Genomic DNA, 19,526 nt, shown 5'->3' with positions numbered 1-19,526 from the left:
TGTCATTTGAGACTTTAAGTTAAAATCTGAAAGTTAAAATTTCTAGGATAACCGATAAAATAGAGCGCATATCCCGAAACGGTAGTGGGGCAGGGGGTGGGGGGAGAGTTGGAACGAAGGGCAAAAAAATTTCGATCGGTGTAAATGCAGACAGAAAGGGGAGAAAGAAAAAAAAAAAGCAGGGAGGAAAAAGGGAAAGAAAGGAGGGAGGGAGGGAAGGACATGGAAGAAATGTAAAGGATAAAATAAGATACTAGAGATGAACTCCAGAATGTCATAAAGAATGTGCATGAACAGAAATCTCAAGACTAAATCAAAGATCGAGATTACCAGACTGGATTTATTTACTGAACAGTCAGAAAGTATTTCTCAAGTGCACATCGTACACTGCAATATCTAGCTTTAGACTATTTACAAAGTACACACCTGAGATATAAAAACACTAAAAGGTTGACAGTAAAAGGACGAAAACATGTAGACCAAGAAATACCAAACATAAGAGAGTTTGTGGTGCCATAGTTTTGAAATGTCTTTATTGTGGTATAATTAGCACATATTAAACCACACGCATTTAAAGTATACGATGTGATAAGTTTCGACAAAGGTTTACACCTGTGATATCATCGCCGCCATCCAGATAGCAAAGCGTCCTGGTGCCTTGTGCAGCCCCGCCCAGACCCCACCTGTCACTACAGATTAGTTTGCATTTTCTAGTTTTGTAAAAAAAGGAATCATGTAATATGTACGCTACTTTTATCTGGCTTCTTCTACTCAGCATGATTATTTTGACAATTTACCTTTATCAATTACCTTTTGGTGCATTTTGGGGTTTTTTTCTCCCAGAAGATTTGGCTGTTATGAATGAAGATGCTGTGCACCTTTGTGCTGCCTTCGTTTCTCTTGGTAAATATCTTGATAAATGCCTGAGTCACGTGGTAGCAAGGTGTTTCACTTTTTAAACACGTTAAAAAGTTTTCCGACATGGTTGCACCATTTTCTCTTTCCAGCAACAGCGCGTGAGACGTCCACTTCCTCAGCGTCAATGCCAGCGCTTGGTGTGGTCACTCTTTATTTACAGACATTGTCATAAGTACCCAACGACACAGTGCTGTCTCATTGCGGTGTTATTTGCATTTCCCCGATAACCGATAATGTTATGATGCTGAGCATCTTTTTGTGTTCCTCTGACATCGGTGTATACTCTTTGGTAAAATATCTATTCACGTTTTTACCATTTTTTTTTTTTTGCCTTCTTATTGAATGTTAAGAGTTTTTCTAAGATATTCTGGATACAATGCTTTTTCAGCTACGTGACTTGGAAATTTTTTGCCCACAATCTATGCTTGTTTTTTGTTCTCCTAACAATGTCTTTTGAAGAGTAGATGTTCTTAATTTGTATGAAGTCCCGTTCGTGATTTTTTCTTTTATGGATCATATTTTTGGTGTTCTCTAAAAAAATCTTTGCATAACCTAAAGTCACAAACATTTTCTGCAACATTTTCTTCGAAAAGATTTAGAGTTACAGGTTTTACATTCAGGTCTGTGATCCATTGGAGTTACTTTTGTATGTAGTGTGAGATATAGCTTGAATTTTTTTTTTTTTTTTTGCAGAAGGATATACAATTGATTTGTACACTTATTATTATTTCTTCTGCTTATACTGGGTTTAATTAGCTGATGTCATTAGTTTGAAGTCTTTCTTCTTTCCCAATGTATGTATTTAGTATAGTAAATCTTCCTTTAGTACAGTAAATTTCCTTCTATATGCTGCTTTACCTATAATCCACAAGTTTTGATATAGCGGGTTTTCATCTTTATTGAGTTTAAAATATTTTCAAATTTCTTTCTTGATTTCTTATTTTAACCATGATTATTTAGAAGTGTGTTGTTTAGTTTGCAAACATTGAGACTTTCCAGAGATCTGTCTGCTTTTATTTCTAATTCCACAAGGGTTGGAGAACATACTTTGAACAACTTGAGACCTTTTAAATTTACTGAGAACCACAGAGAGGTCCGTCTTGGTAAATGTTTCAGATGGACTTAAAAAGAATGTCTGTTCTTCTGTTCCTGTGGAGGACCCTTCAAATATCAAAGGTCATGTGGCTGCCAGCATCCTTCGAGTGTTCTGTATCCTTACTGATTTTCCGTCCACGTGTTCTGTCAGTGACCGAGAGAAGCTGTTGAAATCTCAGAGCATAATCGTGGACTTGTCTGCTTATTCCTTCAGTTCTATCATTATTTGCTTCCCGCATTTCGCAGCTCTGCGATTAGGTACATCAGCGTTTAGGATTGTTTATCATTTTGATGAATCGCCCACTTCATCATTTCGAAACGACCCGCTTTATCCCTGTAATATTCTTTTCCCCGAAATCTACTTTATTCAATATTAACAGCACCATTCCGGCTTTCTCTTGGTTTCGGCGTGGTAGACCTCTTTCCATACCTGTCCGCCACCTGTTTGCCTCTTTATATTTAAGCAGGTTTTTTACAGACAGCATGGAATTGGCTCTTGCACGTTCATTCGATCTGACATCTCTGCCTTTGATGTACATGTAATGTTCTGATTCGATTGGCGTTAAATCTACCACGTTGCCATTATTTTTATTCATCTCGCATGTCATGTTTTCCTTTTCCCCTGTTTTACTGCCTTCAGCGAACACCGTTTATGATTCCCCGTGTCTCCTTTGTTGACGTATTAGCGATCGACACCTCTTTGTCGCGTGCTTTCAGTGCTTGCTTTAAGATTCGCAGGCTGCATCTTTAACTGTTCACATTCTAGCTTCCAGTGATGTTATTTTACTTTATCTGTAGTACAGGAATCTTAAAACAGTGTGCTCTTCTCCCCCTCCTCCTGGGATCTGTGCTGTTATCAAATATTTTTCTTGTATGTATATTATAAACCACACTACAGTGTTACTGTTGATTATCAACACCCACTCTTCTTTTGAAGAGATTTAAATAAGGGGAAAAAAAAGTATTTTCCAGAGAAAGACAAACACTGCAGGATTTCACTTATATATGGCATCTAGCAAACAAAACAAAGAAACAAACAAAACTCAACAAAACCCAGACTCATAGATACAGAGAACAGACGTAGTTGCCAGAGGGGAGGGGTTAGTGGGAGAAATGGGTGAAGGGGTAAGGGGCACGGACTTTAAGTTATCAAAGAAATTAGTCGTGGGGATGTACTTACTGTACGGCGTGGGGAATACAGCGACCAATATTGTATCAGCCGTGAGGTGGCAGGTGGTGATTAGACTTATTGGGGCGATCATTTCACAGTGTGTACAAATGTGGGATCATTATGTTGCACACGTGAAACTAACGTGATATTTTATGTCAGTGTCACTTCGATGATGAAAGAAGTCTTTCAGGCGTCGTCACTGAGTTCCCATTGCGGGTGCTCTTGATTCAGATTCGGATTCCCATCTGATCCCATGTGTCTTCCGCCTGTAGGATTTTTAAACATCCCTCACAGAGGGGCTTCCTAGTGATGAAAACTTCCCATTTTGTTGACCTTGATTTTTGATAGATCTGTTTACTCTGTTCGGAATCCAGGCGTGCACTTTTTTTTTTTTCTTTTTTAAGCATTTAGAGATGTCGTTTCACTATCTTCTGGTTTGAATGGTTTCCAGTGAAAAATCGACCATTATTCTTATCTTCGCTTCTCGGTACATAATCTGTCTTTTTCTTCTCTGGCCGCTTTGAAGATGTTCTGTCTGTCACTGGTTTTGAGCAGCGCGATTACATTAGAGCTTGCTGTCATTTCCTTCATGTTTTCTGTGCCTGAGGTTTGTTAAGATTCTTGGATCTGTGAGTATATCGTTTTCAACAAATTTGAAAATGTTTGCCCACTATTTCTTCAAAACTTTTTAGTCCTAACCACTCCTTTTCAGAGACTCCAATTATATGTGGATTAGACCACTCGGAGCTGTCCCGCAGCTCCTGTCCAAACTGACACTCTGTTCATTTCTTCGAGTCTTTTCTCTCCATGCATTCCATTTTGGGTAGTTTCTCTCGCTCTGTATTCACAAATCTTTTCCTTTTCCTTCTCTGTTTTCTTTGTAATATCCATTTATTAGTTCTTTGGTTCTATAAGCCAAACCATATGTCCAGGTTTGACTTAATTGGATTCTCAGTTCAGAATATCTCAAGGCTGAAATCATGGTGTCAGCTGGGATGAGTTTTTGAATGCTCTGGAGGAAAAACTCCATTTTCAAGCACGTTCGGGCGGTTGGTAAAACTAGTCCATTGCAGTGGTGGGGCTGAGGTCTCTGTTTTCTCGTCGTGTGGCCCCCTCCGTCTTCAAAGCAGTAATAGTGTGTTGAATCCTTCTCAAGCCTCAAGCCTCAGTGACCAGCTGGAGAAAACTCTGCTGTTCGCAGGCTCGCCGGATTAGGTCAGGCTCACCAAGGATAATCTCCATCTTGCTATACAGTCATGCACCACATCACAAGGTTCTGGACAGCAACGGACCGCATGTATGATAGTGGCCTCGTACGATTATAATAGAGCTAAAATATTCCCGTCACCTGATGACCATGCGGCCACTGTGACGTCATAGCACGATGCGGCACTCACATGGTGATGCTGGTATAAACAGACCTGCCATGCTGCCGATCGAACCACAGTATTGTGCCCAGTGTTTCGACCGTAACTTTTCTATGTTCAGATAGGTCTAGAGATACAACACTTAGCAGGGTGTTAGAAGTGCCTGCAGCACTCAGTACGGTGACGTGCCGTACAAGCTTGCAGCCAGGAGACACAGGGGGCACCATGCAACTTAGGTGTGCAGTAGGCTGTGCCACCTAGGAGCGTGTAAGTGTGTAAGTGAGCTCTGTGGTGTTCGCACGGCGATAGAACCACCAAATGAAGATCACGTTTCTCAGAGCGCACCCCCACTGTTAAGCGATGCGTGACTGTCCCACGTAACGTAGTCACGAGAGCAGTAACTCATACTCACAGATCCCGCTCACACGCAAGGGCGTCATACAGGGGTCTCGGTCAGCCCGGCTGCTGCGACAAGCATCGTGCCGGGGGCGCACACAGCAGAAGTGCGTTTCTCACCGTTCTGGAGGCAGAGAAATCCCAGATCAAGGTGCCGGCTGATTTGATTCCTGGCGAGAGCCCACTTCCAAGTTTGCCCGTGGACGCCTTTTGGCTGTGACCTCCTGTGTCTCTTCTCCCCAGGTCACTCACCCCATTCCTGAAGGCCCCGTTCTCGTGGCCCAATTACTTCCCAAAGGCCCCACCTCCAAACCAAATCGCCCTGGGAATCAAGGGCTTTAACATGTGAATTCTGGGGGGACACAGACGTTCAGTTCACAGCAGCAGGGTGTGTACACAAGGAGCCCAGAAATACTGGGGTCCAGGCTACCACAAGTGAATGTCAAGCCAGCCCTGGCACACAGAATCCTGGAAATGCCCCATACCGTGCAGGAGAGATCTGGGGGACACAGTTTCCCTGTCCTCAGGCTCCCCTCCTTGCTTCCTTCACCCGTTTCTGAGGATGACTCTCCTTTCTTGGGCTGCAGAATATCGAAGGTCAGCTGGATCCATGGTGCCTACAACAGGCCCTGGAACCCCCGAGTGTCATCTGGCTGATGGCTGGCTTTCTGGGTGGTGACTCTGAGGGGCGCTTCCCTCCTTCCCCTGCCGATCTGTAAGTTCACTGAGGACAGGGGTTGCATTTTCTGTCGTTAGTCCCATCCCCAAAACAAAACAAGCCAAAGCAACAAGCTTTTCCGGACGCATGCATCTCTGACATATCGCTGTCGCCATCTTTGTAGCCAGGCTCGGGAAAGAGGGGTTCATGCTCCCAATTCTGTCCCTGTGCTTACAGATGAGCCCTCCACTCGCTGCCACCCCCACCCCTCCACTGACCCTGCTCCTGCAAAGGCCACAGGCGACCTCTGGGCTGCTCGGTCTACGTGCACACGTCACGTTCCTCATCTTACTCTCTGTGCCATTTGACATTATGGGTCACTTCCTTCTTCTGGAAACTGGCCGTCCTTGGACTCTGATGTCACCCTCTGCCGGTCCCCTTCCGGCGTCTGCCTTCACTAGAGAACCTTCTCCCGCACGTCCTCAGTGTCGCCAGATCACTTGGCCCAAAAGAATTAGACTGAACTGGGCTCACGTCCTGGCTCAGTGACTCACGCGATGTGCGACCTTGGGCACACAACATAACTTCGCCGAGCCTCAGTTTCCCCTTCTGTAAAATGGAAAGTACGTCCACGCTGCGGGGTCATGGTGAAGACTGGTGGTGACACGTGGCAAACACCCACCTGCCAGAGCCTCTGCTCCTCCCCCGCGGTGCTCGCCGTCTCGGTAGCTGAAACCACATTTTAAAGGCGCATGCGCATTCGGATCCAGCTCTTTTGACCCTGGCATTTCGATAATGGCAACAAGATGTCCCCGTGTGCGGGCAGGCCTATCAAAACATCCTCACCGAGTCTTCTCCATTCCGTAAACTACAACTCACATAGCATAAAAGCCGTCCTTTAAAATGTCCACTTCGGTGGTTTTTACTGCCTTCACAAGGTTGCGCCACCATCACCACGAACTGCAGGACATTGTCGCCACCCCCAAAAGGGCCTGTACCCATGAGCAGTCACTCCCCGCTCCGCAGGTCCCCAGCCCCTGACAACCACTGTTTTACTCCCTGCTTTCTGGTTTCATATCAACGGTAGCGTGGAATATGCAGCCTTTTGTATTGGTTTCTTTCACTCGGCATGAGGCTTCCGAGGTTTGTTCATGGCAAAGTGTGACTCGGTACTCCGATCTTGTTCTTGGCTGACTAATATTCCATGACGCGGATGTGTGACCTTTTGTTTACACATTCACCAGCTGGTGGACATTTGGGTTTTTTCCAACCTCTGGCTACAATGAGTAAAGCTGCTGTGGACATTCGTGCCCTTAATTTTTTTTTTCCAATTACAGTTGACATTCAATATGATACCAGTTTCAGGTGACATCGATCTTTTCTTATGCGGTGTCTAATCGAGTTAATCCCATCCAGTGTGTTTTTCATCTCAGACGTGTGAGTTTTCAATGTCTGGAATTTAATTCCAGTCTTTTTAAAACCTTCCGACGTATTCCGTCGTTCCTCCAACTTCTAAAACATGTGAAACGTAGTTGTAATGACTTTGAATCACCCGCGTCGTTTCTCAGGCATCCCGTGGGCTTTAGTCGACCCCATCTTCTCATCACCATGGTGTATCCCTGCTTATTCACATGCCCGAGGGTTGTTTTATATGCCAGACACTGTGCACTGGACATTTTTTATTCCGATAAATATTCTTCAGCTTCGTTCTCGGATAAAACTACGTTGCTTGGAAAGACTACGATTGTTTTGACTCTCGCTGCTCAGCCTCGTTATGCAGGACCCGATCAGCCATGAGTCTGGGGCCCATCTCACCAGCTCCCGGGGCAGATGCTCTGAGCACTGGGCCCGATGCCCATGGCCTGCGACAGCCCCGCCCTGGCCGATGGCACCAGGAGCCAGGTCTGGCCTTCCGAGAGCCCTGGGGCTCGTTCCGCCGACCCTGTGTGGAATTCTTTCCCTGACCTTGGAATTCTTTCCGCATAGACCCGCACTCACCAGAACGTGACTGAAGACACGAGCCCTCAGCACAGGTTTGGAGCTGTCTCTCTGGGACACTGTCCTCTGCCACTCTGCCTCATCAACATCGACCCCACATCCCTCTGACGCCCCGGCACCCTGAGCCCCCAGACCCGTTTTCTCAACTTGGGGAGAACACCGTGCTCCACCTGGGTGACTTGCTGGGCCACCGCCTGGAAGTCACTCCAGGAAGCAGGTCGAGGCAGTCGTGGGGGTCACCTCATTCGCTTGCCGGTGATCACTATGCTTCATTGCCTGATGTTGATGTCTTGAAAACCATTATCTCATATGTTTTGCCCAAGTTTTGGGGGGGTAATTTTAGATGAGAGAGTAAGATGGATCCTTACTCCATCTTGGCCAGAAGGAGCTACATCTTTTTCATACAAAAATTTAGCTATCGCTTTCACAGTATCAAACCATTATTTTTCACCCTCGGAGAAAGGAGAGGGTCAAATTTACCCTGATAAATAGCACCTGTACTTCTAGTAAATAATAAGAAATTTTCTAAAGATGAAAACATTTTCTTTCAATGTTCGTTTGGTCTGGAGGGTCGACTCTGATATAGCAGCGAAGTTTTCATAGCTGGCTGTGGAAACTCAGAGTGTAACTTCCTGTTGTGTTTTTTTCCTTGTCTTTTATACATCGAAAGAGAAAAGAATCTGCTCTTCCTGGGAACAGGAAATATAAACCTCTTCTTTCTAGAGTGCGGCTGGTCTCTCTCTGTTCGGCTGGGCACTGCCCTGTTTGGTGGGTCCCACCGGTACCAGGCTCGGGACTGGTCGGGAGGGCATCCCCAGCCTTCCCCACTGCTGGCCAACCCCAGACAAACAAGCACCAGCACTACGTCGGGAAAACAGCGTGCTGCCGGGCAAAAACGTCCTAAAATAAGCTGAGACTGGGTTAAGAAAACGAAAGCCCACCCAGGGCCACGAAGACCTGGCGCCCGTGCTCCTGGGCAGTCGCGAGGCACACGTCTGCTTCGTTAGGGTGACCGCCAACCCCGCGAAGCACTTTTCCTTAAGCCAGGGGACCATCAGAGCTATACCCTCGGATTCCTTCCTTCCTCCCTCGCTCGCAAGAGTTAAGGTCACGGGCCTTCTCCGGTGTAAATACGCAGCTTCCGATGCTGCATTTTGCGTGGTCCATGTCAGTTCAGCTTCCAGCTTGAAGAGCCAACCCAGCCTTTTGCATCCATTAGAATCCTCTAGACAGTGACTGGATGGCTGCCGATGAATTTTTCATACTCTCTTTCCATTTTCCGGGGCTGTGCTTGTCCCCAGCGCTCAGCCTTCGCACGCGAACCGCCTGCCCCCGCCCTGGGGAGAGTATCGGGTTGCGGGTGTCGGTTGCCACTGGAAGGAGCATAGATTTCATCTGCCCCTAATCAGAGTGATGCAGCCAGTGGGATGGTGAAAAAGAAATGGTGATTGGGGCGAGAGCGAGGCGACGGGAGGGCATTGTAGATTCCGCATGTGCCCCCAAACCTGTGAGGTCTGTCGGGGGTGCTGTCGGGGACCAGCAGTGCGCTTAAGTAGTCAGAGCCCTCGTTGTAGAGCAGGTGCTCGATAAAAGTTCTCAAATATCTTGGACCCCATCCCCCAAAAAACACACGTCACAAAGCGGACGCGTGCACAGCTCTGTCTGTGGGTTGTGGGAAGACACGGGTCCAGGCATTGCTCCTCACGTGTTTCGTACCCACGGGTTGCCCTGGGCTTGAGCCCCGTCGGCGGTGGGACGTTTACGAAGGGCGGTCAGCAAACAATGGGCACATCTACTCTGTCACTCCACATACAGACTCGAGAACCCTCGATAAGCCTGCTTTGAGGGACTTCATGCAGCAGCGCCCGTGTCCTAGATCGCTCGGATGGCAGTCAGCAGGGGGTTTAGGGGGCTGGCACTTTGATTTTTTGGAAAGAGAGTGAGCACACACACACAGGCTCCGCCTGACTGCAAAGGGGGACTCATGGTGTGCCAGCCTGCGCCGAGCCTCCGGGCACCCCGAGAGCAGCATAAATGCCACCAGGGACAGGGACAAGGTGGCAAGGAAACCTTCCAGCACCTGGAAATGTCCTCAGGTGGACATGGCACGCCCCTCCTTTAAAGTGCGCGTGGTGGCTTTCCCAGAGAAATGTGGGGGACGAGAGGTCAGTCAGAAGTGAGTCACTCGCCACATCTCACCCAGTGGTGACCACGTGCTCACAAGCTCCTTGTGGCCACCGCCGTCCAGCCCGTGGTCCCACCAGCCCCTTACTTCCTAAGCAGATTAGAGTTTTGACTTCATTATGTGCTGGCCTTTCAGGGAAGACAGAAGGAACAAACACGATCCTCCTTAAATTTTAATGAAACGGGTAAAGCTGGCTGTGTGTCAGCCATCTTTCAACGTAAGACGGTAGGTGAGCCCGTGTGGCTGTCCTTGGGTACCATCCTGGGGTTGGGCTGACATAGGGACACACAGGAAAGTAAGTGACAGAACAGTACTTAGCAAAAGTCGAGGAACACGGTGTTCGTGGGGACCAGGAATGCGTAGCTGACTGTAAAGGGACTGTCAGTCCCAGGCAAAGTTACGTTTGATAGACTTAGAACATGGAGGACCCTTTTCACGTAAAAGCAGTAGAGAACGCCACAGCCAGCCTTGTTTCCCTACGTTTCCCTTCCTCCAGCCTCCGCACTGGGTCCCGTGTCTTGATCTATGCGGGACAGTCCTTGGGTGCCACACGAGCAGCCAACTAGGAGTCCCCCACAAGCACTGGCTTCATAAAGTAAGTGCCACTGGCTTCATAAGTGCCACAGAGCAGCTGAACATTCGCGTGCCATGTCCGTATTCTCAGGGGAGCCTCCGTCCCCACTTAGGCGTAGGTTTGGCGGCCCCAGCAGAAGGGGTGAGGACTGCGCGTGCTGGGGTTCTGAGGGTGCGAATGAAAGCAGCATAATAAGAACTCCGAAATCAAAGCGAGCCCCGGGGATGGGATTTCACTGGACCCTTTTCTCTTGTCCGCGTGCCCTTGACGATGACTGCTGACCTAACGATCGTGATGACAATGATAGCAGCAGTAACAGAGGACGAATCTGGAATCTGACGGCCGGGAGTATGTGACGACGCGGGTGCTTGCTGATATCCGCACGCCCAGAGGTGATTCTGTTGGCTTCAGTGCACCGAGTCGGAGGGCGTTTTATTATTTCCTTCGGATCTCTGAGAGAGGTGTCTTCTGTTGTAACTGTGTCAGGTGCCTGGGCCCTCACCGCAGTAATTAAAACCCTGGAGTGTTTTATAAAATCAGCAGCCACAGCAACGAAATGGCAAACAGGAATCATGGAAAAAAAAAAAAAATCTACATTTGGTCTTAGGCCATGTCTTAGAGTTTAATGTGGGCCATAAAATGTTTCACGCTGTATTGGTTGTTATTTTTCCTTTGTTTTCACTAGTGAGAATGTTGGGGTTGGCTACGTATCAAGATTCATTTGCCTACGATGTGCAAGCGGATTTTCTGGAATGTTGTATATCCTCGTGTCGTACAGAAGCAATCATTTTACATCTATTCTATTCTTATATTCAGCCATAACAGTTTAAGATATGTCCTATGTGAGGCCACATTGCCATCTCTGATGACCTCTTAAGAGGAAGAAGACCTATCCCTGTTTCTGTGGGGAAATGCATTCTGAGTTCCAAACAACTGACCCACAAGCTTTTGGAATCTATGATAATTAGTGGGTTTCTTATATACGCTAGTACAAAAAAAAAAAAAAAATCTACGTTTGGTCTTAGGCCATTTCTTAGAGTTTAATGTGGGCCATAAAATCTTTCACGCTGTATTGGTAGTTGTTTTTCTTTTGTTTTCACCAGTGAGAATGTTGGGGTTGGCTACGTATCAAGATTAATTTGCCTACAATGTGCAAGTAGATTTTCTGGAATGTTGTATATCCTACTGTCGTACAGAAGCAATCATTTTACATCTATTCTATTCTTATATTCAGCCATAACAGTTTAAGATATGTCCTATGTGAGGCCACATTGCCATCTCTGATGACCTCTTAAGAGGAAGAAGATTCAATGAAAATCAACATGGTTACCATTAAATTAACAGTCAAAACTGTTTAGCTCAGTTAACCACCTTTCCCGCTAACAGATGAGGCCACCTGCGTGTTCACAAGCCCGTTACCGTGTCTCGGCGTGTCGGGTACTGAAGAGGCTACCGGTTTGCAGTTTGCTTGACTTGTCACTCCCTGATATTCTGGAGGGGCAGGGCACAAAAGAATGTTCGAAATACTAAGAATCATTTCTGGTCATGTGGTTGGTTTCGACGTCTCATCCTCTAGGACGTGAGCCGCTTGAGCCAGAGAGAGACGATGTCTCTGGAGTGTAAATTCGTCCTCTAGGACGTGAGCCGCTTGAGCCAGAGAGAGATGTCTCTGGAGTGTAAATTCATCGTGCACCATGGTGGTGCTCTGGGTGTCAGGTCCGCCTGTGCTGTCCATGGAGGACAGCAGTCCCCAGGAAGTCCCTGGTCACCCACCCATGGGCCTCGGCCCCCGAGGCAGTGCCTGTCTCCATGCTTGTCTCTCTTCCCTGGGCCTGGCCTTTACTCCTTCAAGCTTCGGCTTAGGGGTCAGCTCTCCGTAAAGCCTCCCCAGCCCCAGGCGGAGGTTCTCATTGCTTCCCTGTGCCCCCCCAACCCCCACACAACACACACACACACCCCTAGCATCCACCTGGCAGAGCAGGATCTCGCGTGACCGCGGGCCCTGGTGAGGAATGAACCCTCCTTCCCACCGCAACTGAACTGGTGGGGTGCGCACACGTCACGGGCCGCAGCACCTTCACGAAGATCGTCCTGGCTGCCACGAGGTGGGGGGTGAGAAGAAGCGGGGCTTCCCATGAGAGGGTGACAGGTCGCGTGGCTGGGTGAGAGGTCGCATGGCTGCGTCACTTGGACCTTGACTCGTGGAGGTGGTGTGAGTGGCCACGTGGGGGACAGTTTGGAGGATGGCGATGCTGTAGGAATGTAAAGCCGGGAATTCCCGGAGCAGAGGTGTGACTCGAGTGTGACATCCAAGGGAGGGCCCCTGGGACAATCGCAGAAGTAGAAGGCAGTCCTCCCCTCCCCGACGCTCAGTTCAGAGGCTGCTAGGTTGCGACTCTGACTTCCACCCAGACTGATTGATTTATTTCCCATTAGTCATTTTCAAAAGAGGAATCCCCTCAAAGGAAACACAAGGCCTCCGATCTCTCTCTAAGCAGGGCTGGAGGGGACCGAGGACGCTGACAGGAATCTGGTGATTTGGCCCGTCGTTCCTTTTCTAAGCACAACACCCTGCACTTCGAACCACATCGACCGAGCAAATATTCTAAGTCCCTGTCTGGATTTTTCTTCTTAAGACCTAAAATGACAAACCATGGGCGAGTCTCTTCTGGCCACTTGCTCTCGATGAAATCCTCTGTACTAAGGAGCTGTTGTCACCTTGGGGCCACATGTTTTTTCAAGCGACTATTTGTTTTTTGTTTTTTGTTTTTTTTTGTAGGTTACCCCAAGCAGAGAAGCGGGGTTCCTCGAAATGGCTTCTCCCCCAAGCCCGACCTGCAGGCCCGCGAGGCCGAGCGGCAGCTGGTCCAGCGGCTGAAGGAGAGGAGCGAGCGACAGGCCAGGCAGCTGGGCCTCGCCCAACGGGAGCTGGGGAGGGCCGTCTGTGGCTTCCAGGCGCTGGCAGTGGCCACTCAGCACTTCTTCAGAAAGGTGAGGCCACGTCCGGCGGACGGCGAAGGGCGTCTGGCTAGAGGGAGAGCAGCGATGCTGATGGCTGTGCGTGTGTCTGTGTGTAGCAGTCTGGGTTTGGGGTTTGATCTCCAGACGGTTACGCAAAATCCCCAGCGGCGTCGGGTCACGTTAGGGGAGCCAACTTCATACTCAGGTGCGAAAGGAATCGGTTTGGGAGGGATGACTTAGTAACTCGATTCCGAAAGGGAAAATTGTGTCGAAGAGGAAAGGGTGTAAGTGACCGTTTCACAGGCGAGATCTTTAAAGAAGATGAGCACGTGCTCGTTTGCACACAGGGACGAGGAGGCCAGATTCTGAAATTTCGGCCCCTTTAGATGCCAGGGAGATGGGGCTGTGGCTGCTGCTGCTGGTGGCAGATGCTGGCCTGGGGCACCCTCAGAGCCCTGCTCAGTGTCCCCAGAGCAGCCTGTGGCTTGTTTCTGGACGTGCAGACAGGACCAGTTTCTCCCCGGCAGGTCAGTGTCCAGAGGCTCCTGGGCCATGCGAACACAGAGTCATTAGCCACGTGGAGTCAAGCTCCACACCTTTCGACACGGAACGGAGGCTGGCGGAAGCCTGGGGTGTGTGGTCGAGGGCTTTTGGGGTCCACCTTGAGGCAACCAAGCGTGTTTGGGGGAGAAAATGAACACTCACCCTCGAGGTTTAAACAGTATGAATTAGCGTATTAAAAACCCACAGGACATTTTGAGTTTCACATATGAACTTTCTGGTATCTATAAATGGAAAGAAATAAAAATGCTCTGTAAATGTTCTCCAAATAAGAAAATGAGCCAACTACATTTCTGCCTAATGTAAAGAAGAAAATCAGAAAGATGGCGGGTAGCATCACACCCGCAGGTTTTACTGAAGAGTGGAGGTGTCTGGGGTCCTTGATGGCAGGCACCCGCCGGCCTCCCCTCACCCCCAGCAGAGGCGCCTGAGCTGACCCGTCATTCTGCTTTGTTCCTTTCTGCTTAGAGCCTTCGGCAGAAAGGGGCGATTGCCGATTTGTTGCTATAATGCAAGACAGGACGAACATATTTCAGCTCATCCATCATTTCAGCCTTGTCCCTAACCTAACTGTTAGCAGCGGCGGTAAATGCCCAGTGTGAGTTCCTCATCTTCCTTTCTGGTCTGGTTCCGTTGGGGTTGACCTTGAACAACTCAAGGGGCCATGCACCCACGTTCTGTAAGAGTCAAAACGTTGAGCATGTTTTTGAGGTGCCAGAGAGGCCTGTCCTGCCGTGGTGAATGTTGACCGTTCTTAGAGAAAGAGAGGCATCTGTTTTTTGTTCTTTAGCTGGATGTAGATTTTCCTCTGACGGGCAAGTCTTTCATTAATAGAGGAAATCAGGGAGGTTTGTTGAAGATGGTTGGTAATATTATCTTGTTGCTCTGCCTACTTTGGGTTACCCCTTCCATGCATCACCCCCAGATATAACCAGTCCCCAATAGAGGTTTCATTTGGATAAACATTGCTACAACCTGCTGCGTGTCCAAGTTGGAATTTTAGACGCTATTTATGGCATCATGGCAGAGAACAAAGTTCCCGTGCCGAAATTAAAGGTCGGTTCTCTGTAGTTACACGTTTCTCTACCCCGGGAGAATTCCTGGTTGGCCCGTGGGCCGTGAGTTTTATTTCTCCACAAATATACACTTGGCTCTTAAACCAGAGGCCAAAAGGGACGGCAGGTGATGTGCCTGGGACCTCCCTGTCACCAGAGCTACACTCGCCACGACATTTCAGCGAGATGGACGGAGGACATGAATTTCATTTTCTTGTCAGTAAATCGCAACCAGCAACTCCAGACGGGCCTCCCAAACGAGCGTGGCATTTCACGTCCCACGCAGTGTCCTTTTAAACTCTCTCCAGATAAACCCAGAAGACAAAGTGGACACGTGAAAGGAAAAATAAGTCTGTAATGGAACGTAAGGGCCTTCCGCACGGGCTGTCATGTGTTCTACGTGGTTTAAGATGGGTGATTTGAGAATCCGCCGGTCACGCCCAGGCGGACCAGGAGGTGCAACGTGGAGGGGCACCTGGGAGAGCAGAGGCAGAGCCACCTGGTGACCTCTGACGACAGGCCAGCGATGCCGAGACACTCAGAGCCACTCTTACGGGAGGCCGATGCCAATAATGTGTGTGGACTCAGAGGCAGACGTGCCGTCTCTGAGGATCGCGCCTCTGTGGCCAGCCTGAGCAGGCGCCCGTCCGAGGACACGGTGCCAGCAAGGAGTCAGTCCCATGCCCTCCCCCGTCCAGCCGTGAGATCTCCAGCAAGTTGCTGACCCTCTTTGAGTCTTGTCCCTCTCTCCCCGACCTTCCCCAGCGACCTCACTGTGCGCCTCCCTGCTTGCCTTCCGCACCCCAAAGTTTTTCTTCAAAGTTTCCTGATGGTTAAGGCCAAAGGGCCTCCTGCAATTGCGATAGACCCACAAGTGTCGACCCAGTTGTCACACTGGTTCAGAGAGGGGAGGTGACCTTGAGCAGCTCACTGGGGCCGAGGTGACTGCCCCCAGGCACCTGCAGCCCATAGTGTTACTCGGGACAGAATGAGTAACAGAGATGCCATAAAACAGAGATGCATTGGGCTACAACCTTACAACAGGTCTGGGGTCGCGAGGTGACAGGCATTTTTCGGCTCCATTATAATCTGATGGAACCACCGTCCTATATGCTATCTGTTTGTGACTAAAATGTCTTTGTTTTCAGGCGAGGCAACACTTGGTTGACCTCACAGATTGCAAGGACCTTGTCAGCTTACAGTCTCTTATTTTTTTTATTTTTTATGCCTACAGCATCTGCTCTTTCTAGGTGGTCTCCCATCCAAGTACTAACCAGGGCGCGACCCTGCTTAGCTTTCGAGATCAGAAGGGATAGTAGGGCTTGTTCGGGGTGGCATGGCCGTAGACTGACTGAAATGACACCCCTCTAGAATATATTCACGTGCTGCCGTATATGCAGCAGGTGAATATATTCTAGAGGGGTGTCATTTAATTTTAAAAGATTTATGACAAAGTGTAAGAGAGATTAACTGAACGGGGGCAACTAGTCTCAGCCTCAGTCAAGTCTCTGTCCTGGTCTTATTACACCTTATTATGACATTTATATGTCACCAGTGGGGTTGGGTCTTATCGGGCCCCGGGACTGGGAATTTGCAATTTTGAGTTTTATTTTCTACCTACCAGGATGTTTTCCATTTTTTGACACCCATGCCAGGGTTTTTTTCTGCTTGTTTTTGTTTTTACTTCGAAGGGCTGCTTGGCCTAGCTGAGGGGTTTCTATCTATTATTATTGGGAATATTGTGGTATTTGGGAGTCAGGTTAAGAATTTCCTCAAGGTACAGTCCTGAGTGAAAGCGAACACTCAGGGCTCTCTTGGCCGCCAGGTAGTGTGGTGACACTTGCTTCTATGACGTACAACATTCTTTGAGAATGACAAGCTTTGGAAGAACGTACTACGTCACTGATGTTTCCCGCCAGGGTACCTTCTGAGGAACCGTCAGAAATACTGGGAACATCAGCCTCGATGCTCATTTCCTCTGAGGCTTTGGTCATTCACGCTAAAAGGAAGGGAAGAGAGCCGGTCATGGGCACCGTTTGTGAGAGGGCCAGGTACGGCACACACCGTTCGTTAAAATGGCATTTTCAGGATTTGAGAATAAGAAGGAGCTTCCTGGTTTTCTTCTGGACCAGACGCAATCACTGCTGTGAGCGTGCTCAGTGGGGGAGTCTCTGAAGTGCCGGGTCCTTTGGCTGGTGGACGTGGCAGCATCTCTGGGGCAGGCATTCAAGCCGATGAGTTTAACATCTAAATTTAGTCAACGGCGGACGCAAGCGCATGTTCGTTTCACAGTAGGATTCTACCTCCGTCTCTTCTCTCCTCCCGTCTGACACACATCCTGCTCTGGCCAACGAACCGGGCCCAGGGTGATGGAGCAAGGACAGTGAGTCTGGGCCACCTCCACGGCCACCTCCACGGCCACCTCCACAACCAGGACTTTGTGACCTGTTACAGAGGGATTGCCGTGCATTTGGAAAGAGTTCCCACGCCCCTGGATCTCTAGTCAAGCATTAACTCATTGACTAAGAGCTTAAAGATAGGGAGGGGGCACCGCTTTGGGGACACAAGCTAGAGGCCCCCTCCCACACGTGCTCTTCCTCACTGCCCATCCCGGCTCATCCCGGCTCATCCCAGCCCCCTCCCATACCACCCCCCGCCCCACACACAACCTTCCTGCTTCCGCCACTTATTTATGGCAACAGGTTAGATGCCACCTGAGGTCATTTTCTGTTTGCATCCCGCGTGAGTGTTTCACTTGTGGGTTACGGTTTCGCTTTTTGTTTCTTCCAGTGATGTTTCTTCCCCTTAACCACAGGAAAAGCACGCTGAGGGCTGCGGAGGGGGGGAGAAATAGTCCGGTGCTGGATGCGGAGTGACCTGCATCTGTATTGCTACGCAATCTCCCTGAGCCTCAGTTTCCTCGGCTGTCAAATGAGAACAATATCCGCACCAAGCAAAGTTGTTGGGAGGGTCACAAGGACCTGTGTGAAGTGCCTAGGACGTAGGAGACTCTCAGCAAACGGGAGCAGCGGTGTCATCGAGGACCCCTGCCTTTACTATTTTGGATCCTCTTCACGGGGCAGGGGCGGGGCTGGTAAAATGTTTCAGTGAGTTGAAGCTGAAAAGTTGAAGTAGGAATATAGAAGCTATATTTAAACATACATACCCCAACTAACAAAAAAACATGAAGTGACTATGGCAAATGTTCATAAATATTAAGTATAGATGGTAGACATTTGGGTGTTATTCTTTCTACTCTTCTATATTTAAAAAAAATTGTGATGAAAGGTCAAATAGAAAAGCAAATATATATATACACACACACATATAAACATATCTGTATGTATATATATTTAAAGTGTTTATATATATACACTTTGGGGAGAAGGGGGCTGATGCATTATTAATTTTTATTAAGCTTAGAAAGTACACAAATGCCTGATGTTCATTTTCATGCCTTTTATGCCTAAACTATTTAATAATAAATAAATAAAAAAACAATTAAAACCATCATCTACTATCGCATTCATAAAGTTAGTGATAAAAATGACAGCTTAATAGAAAAATATTTAATAAATATGATAAATCTTATTAAAAATGAAATGAAACTAAACACACTCTGAAATGTAACTTACGTAAAACTCGGCGCTACAGGCGGGCACATGGCCCAGGATAGGGCCTCGAGTGGACTGTTTCCCAGATTAGCCACCAGGGGCTGCTAAAGAGCAGCGATCTCCAGAACCAGACAGCAAGACAAAAATCTTCCAACGTGACCCACAGGAGTGAGAGTCCCTGAGAGTCAACGCTCATTACGACACCGCCTGGAGGTCTGGGACCCGAGTTTTAGTGGACCCGTTGGCCTGTGACGAGGATCACGCCTCACCACAGGGGCAGAGCTGCCTGGAACCAGCACAACGGGAGGCCGGTGTTGGCACCTACGTGTGGCATCTTAGAATTTCTGGACGCCGGGCTCAGGCTGTGTCACAGCTGACAACATTCGCCGCCACTCTGCCAGGAGCTGTAAAGCATGGGGCAGAAATGGGAGATTCCTACCTAGGCTTCTGATTCTTTCTTTCTACTGACTTCCCATACACCGCTACAGACGTCCACTATGAATTTAATGGCATCAGCACATTCTGGAAAAATATACAGCAGCAGCTAAATAGCTAGACTAGAAAATTATTTCTATTCTTCAAGTACACCCTAGGCCAAACCCTTTATGTACATGTAGAAACAAGAGTGATCGGCACTGTGTTTTAATTTTATATATCTCATCTATGTCTTATTCATCCCCCTTGAGAATAAAATATTTGAGGGTAGGGTTTCCTTGCACTCAAAAAGAAGCTTTTTTTGAAAATTCGTTCCAAGTACCTTCTTCGCCCATGAATTCACAACATTTCTACAATAATCGTGTGAAGAGTTATTAATCCTATTTGAAACCGAGGAAACCGACGGACTCAGAGCTGACTGCAGCAGCAGGAGTGGAAGCAGAGGCAAAGATGTCATTCCTTAGGTGATGATGACAAGACTCAAAGAGGGTCAGCAACTTTCTGGAGATGGCACAGCTGGATGGGGGAGGGGATGGGA

The 19,526-nt window shown here is 48.3% G+C and overlaps 1 protein-coding gene across 1 annotated transcript in view; it reads left to right on the top strand.

The window, feature by feature from the left end:
• The window catches only part of MTUS2 (microtubule associated scaffold protein 2), a 277,079-nt gene that overhangs the window by 165,054 nt on the left and 92,499 nt on the right, over positions 1-19,526 (top strand). Inside the window, exon 6 of the mRNA XM_006904828.2 lies at positions 13,142-13,353. Within this exon, the coding sequence (XP_006904890.1) occupies positions 13,142-13,353 (212 nt within the window). The remainder of the gene's footprint in view (positions 1-13,141; positions 13,354-19,526) is intronic.

This window comes from Pteropus alecto, unplaced genomic scaffold, assembly GCF_000325575.1.
Source record: "Pteropus alecto unplaced genomic scaffold, ASM32557v1 scaffold80, whole genome shotgun sequence".
In the NCBI taxonomy this organism is placed as follows: domain Eukaryota; kingdom Metazoa; phylum Chordata; class Mammalia; order Chiroptera; family Pteropodidae; genus Pteropus; species Pteropus alecto.
This window is presented reverse-complemented; position numbering and strand designations above follow the sequence as displayed.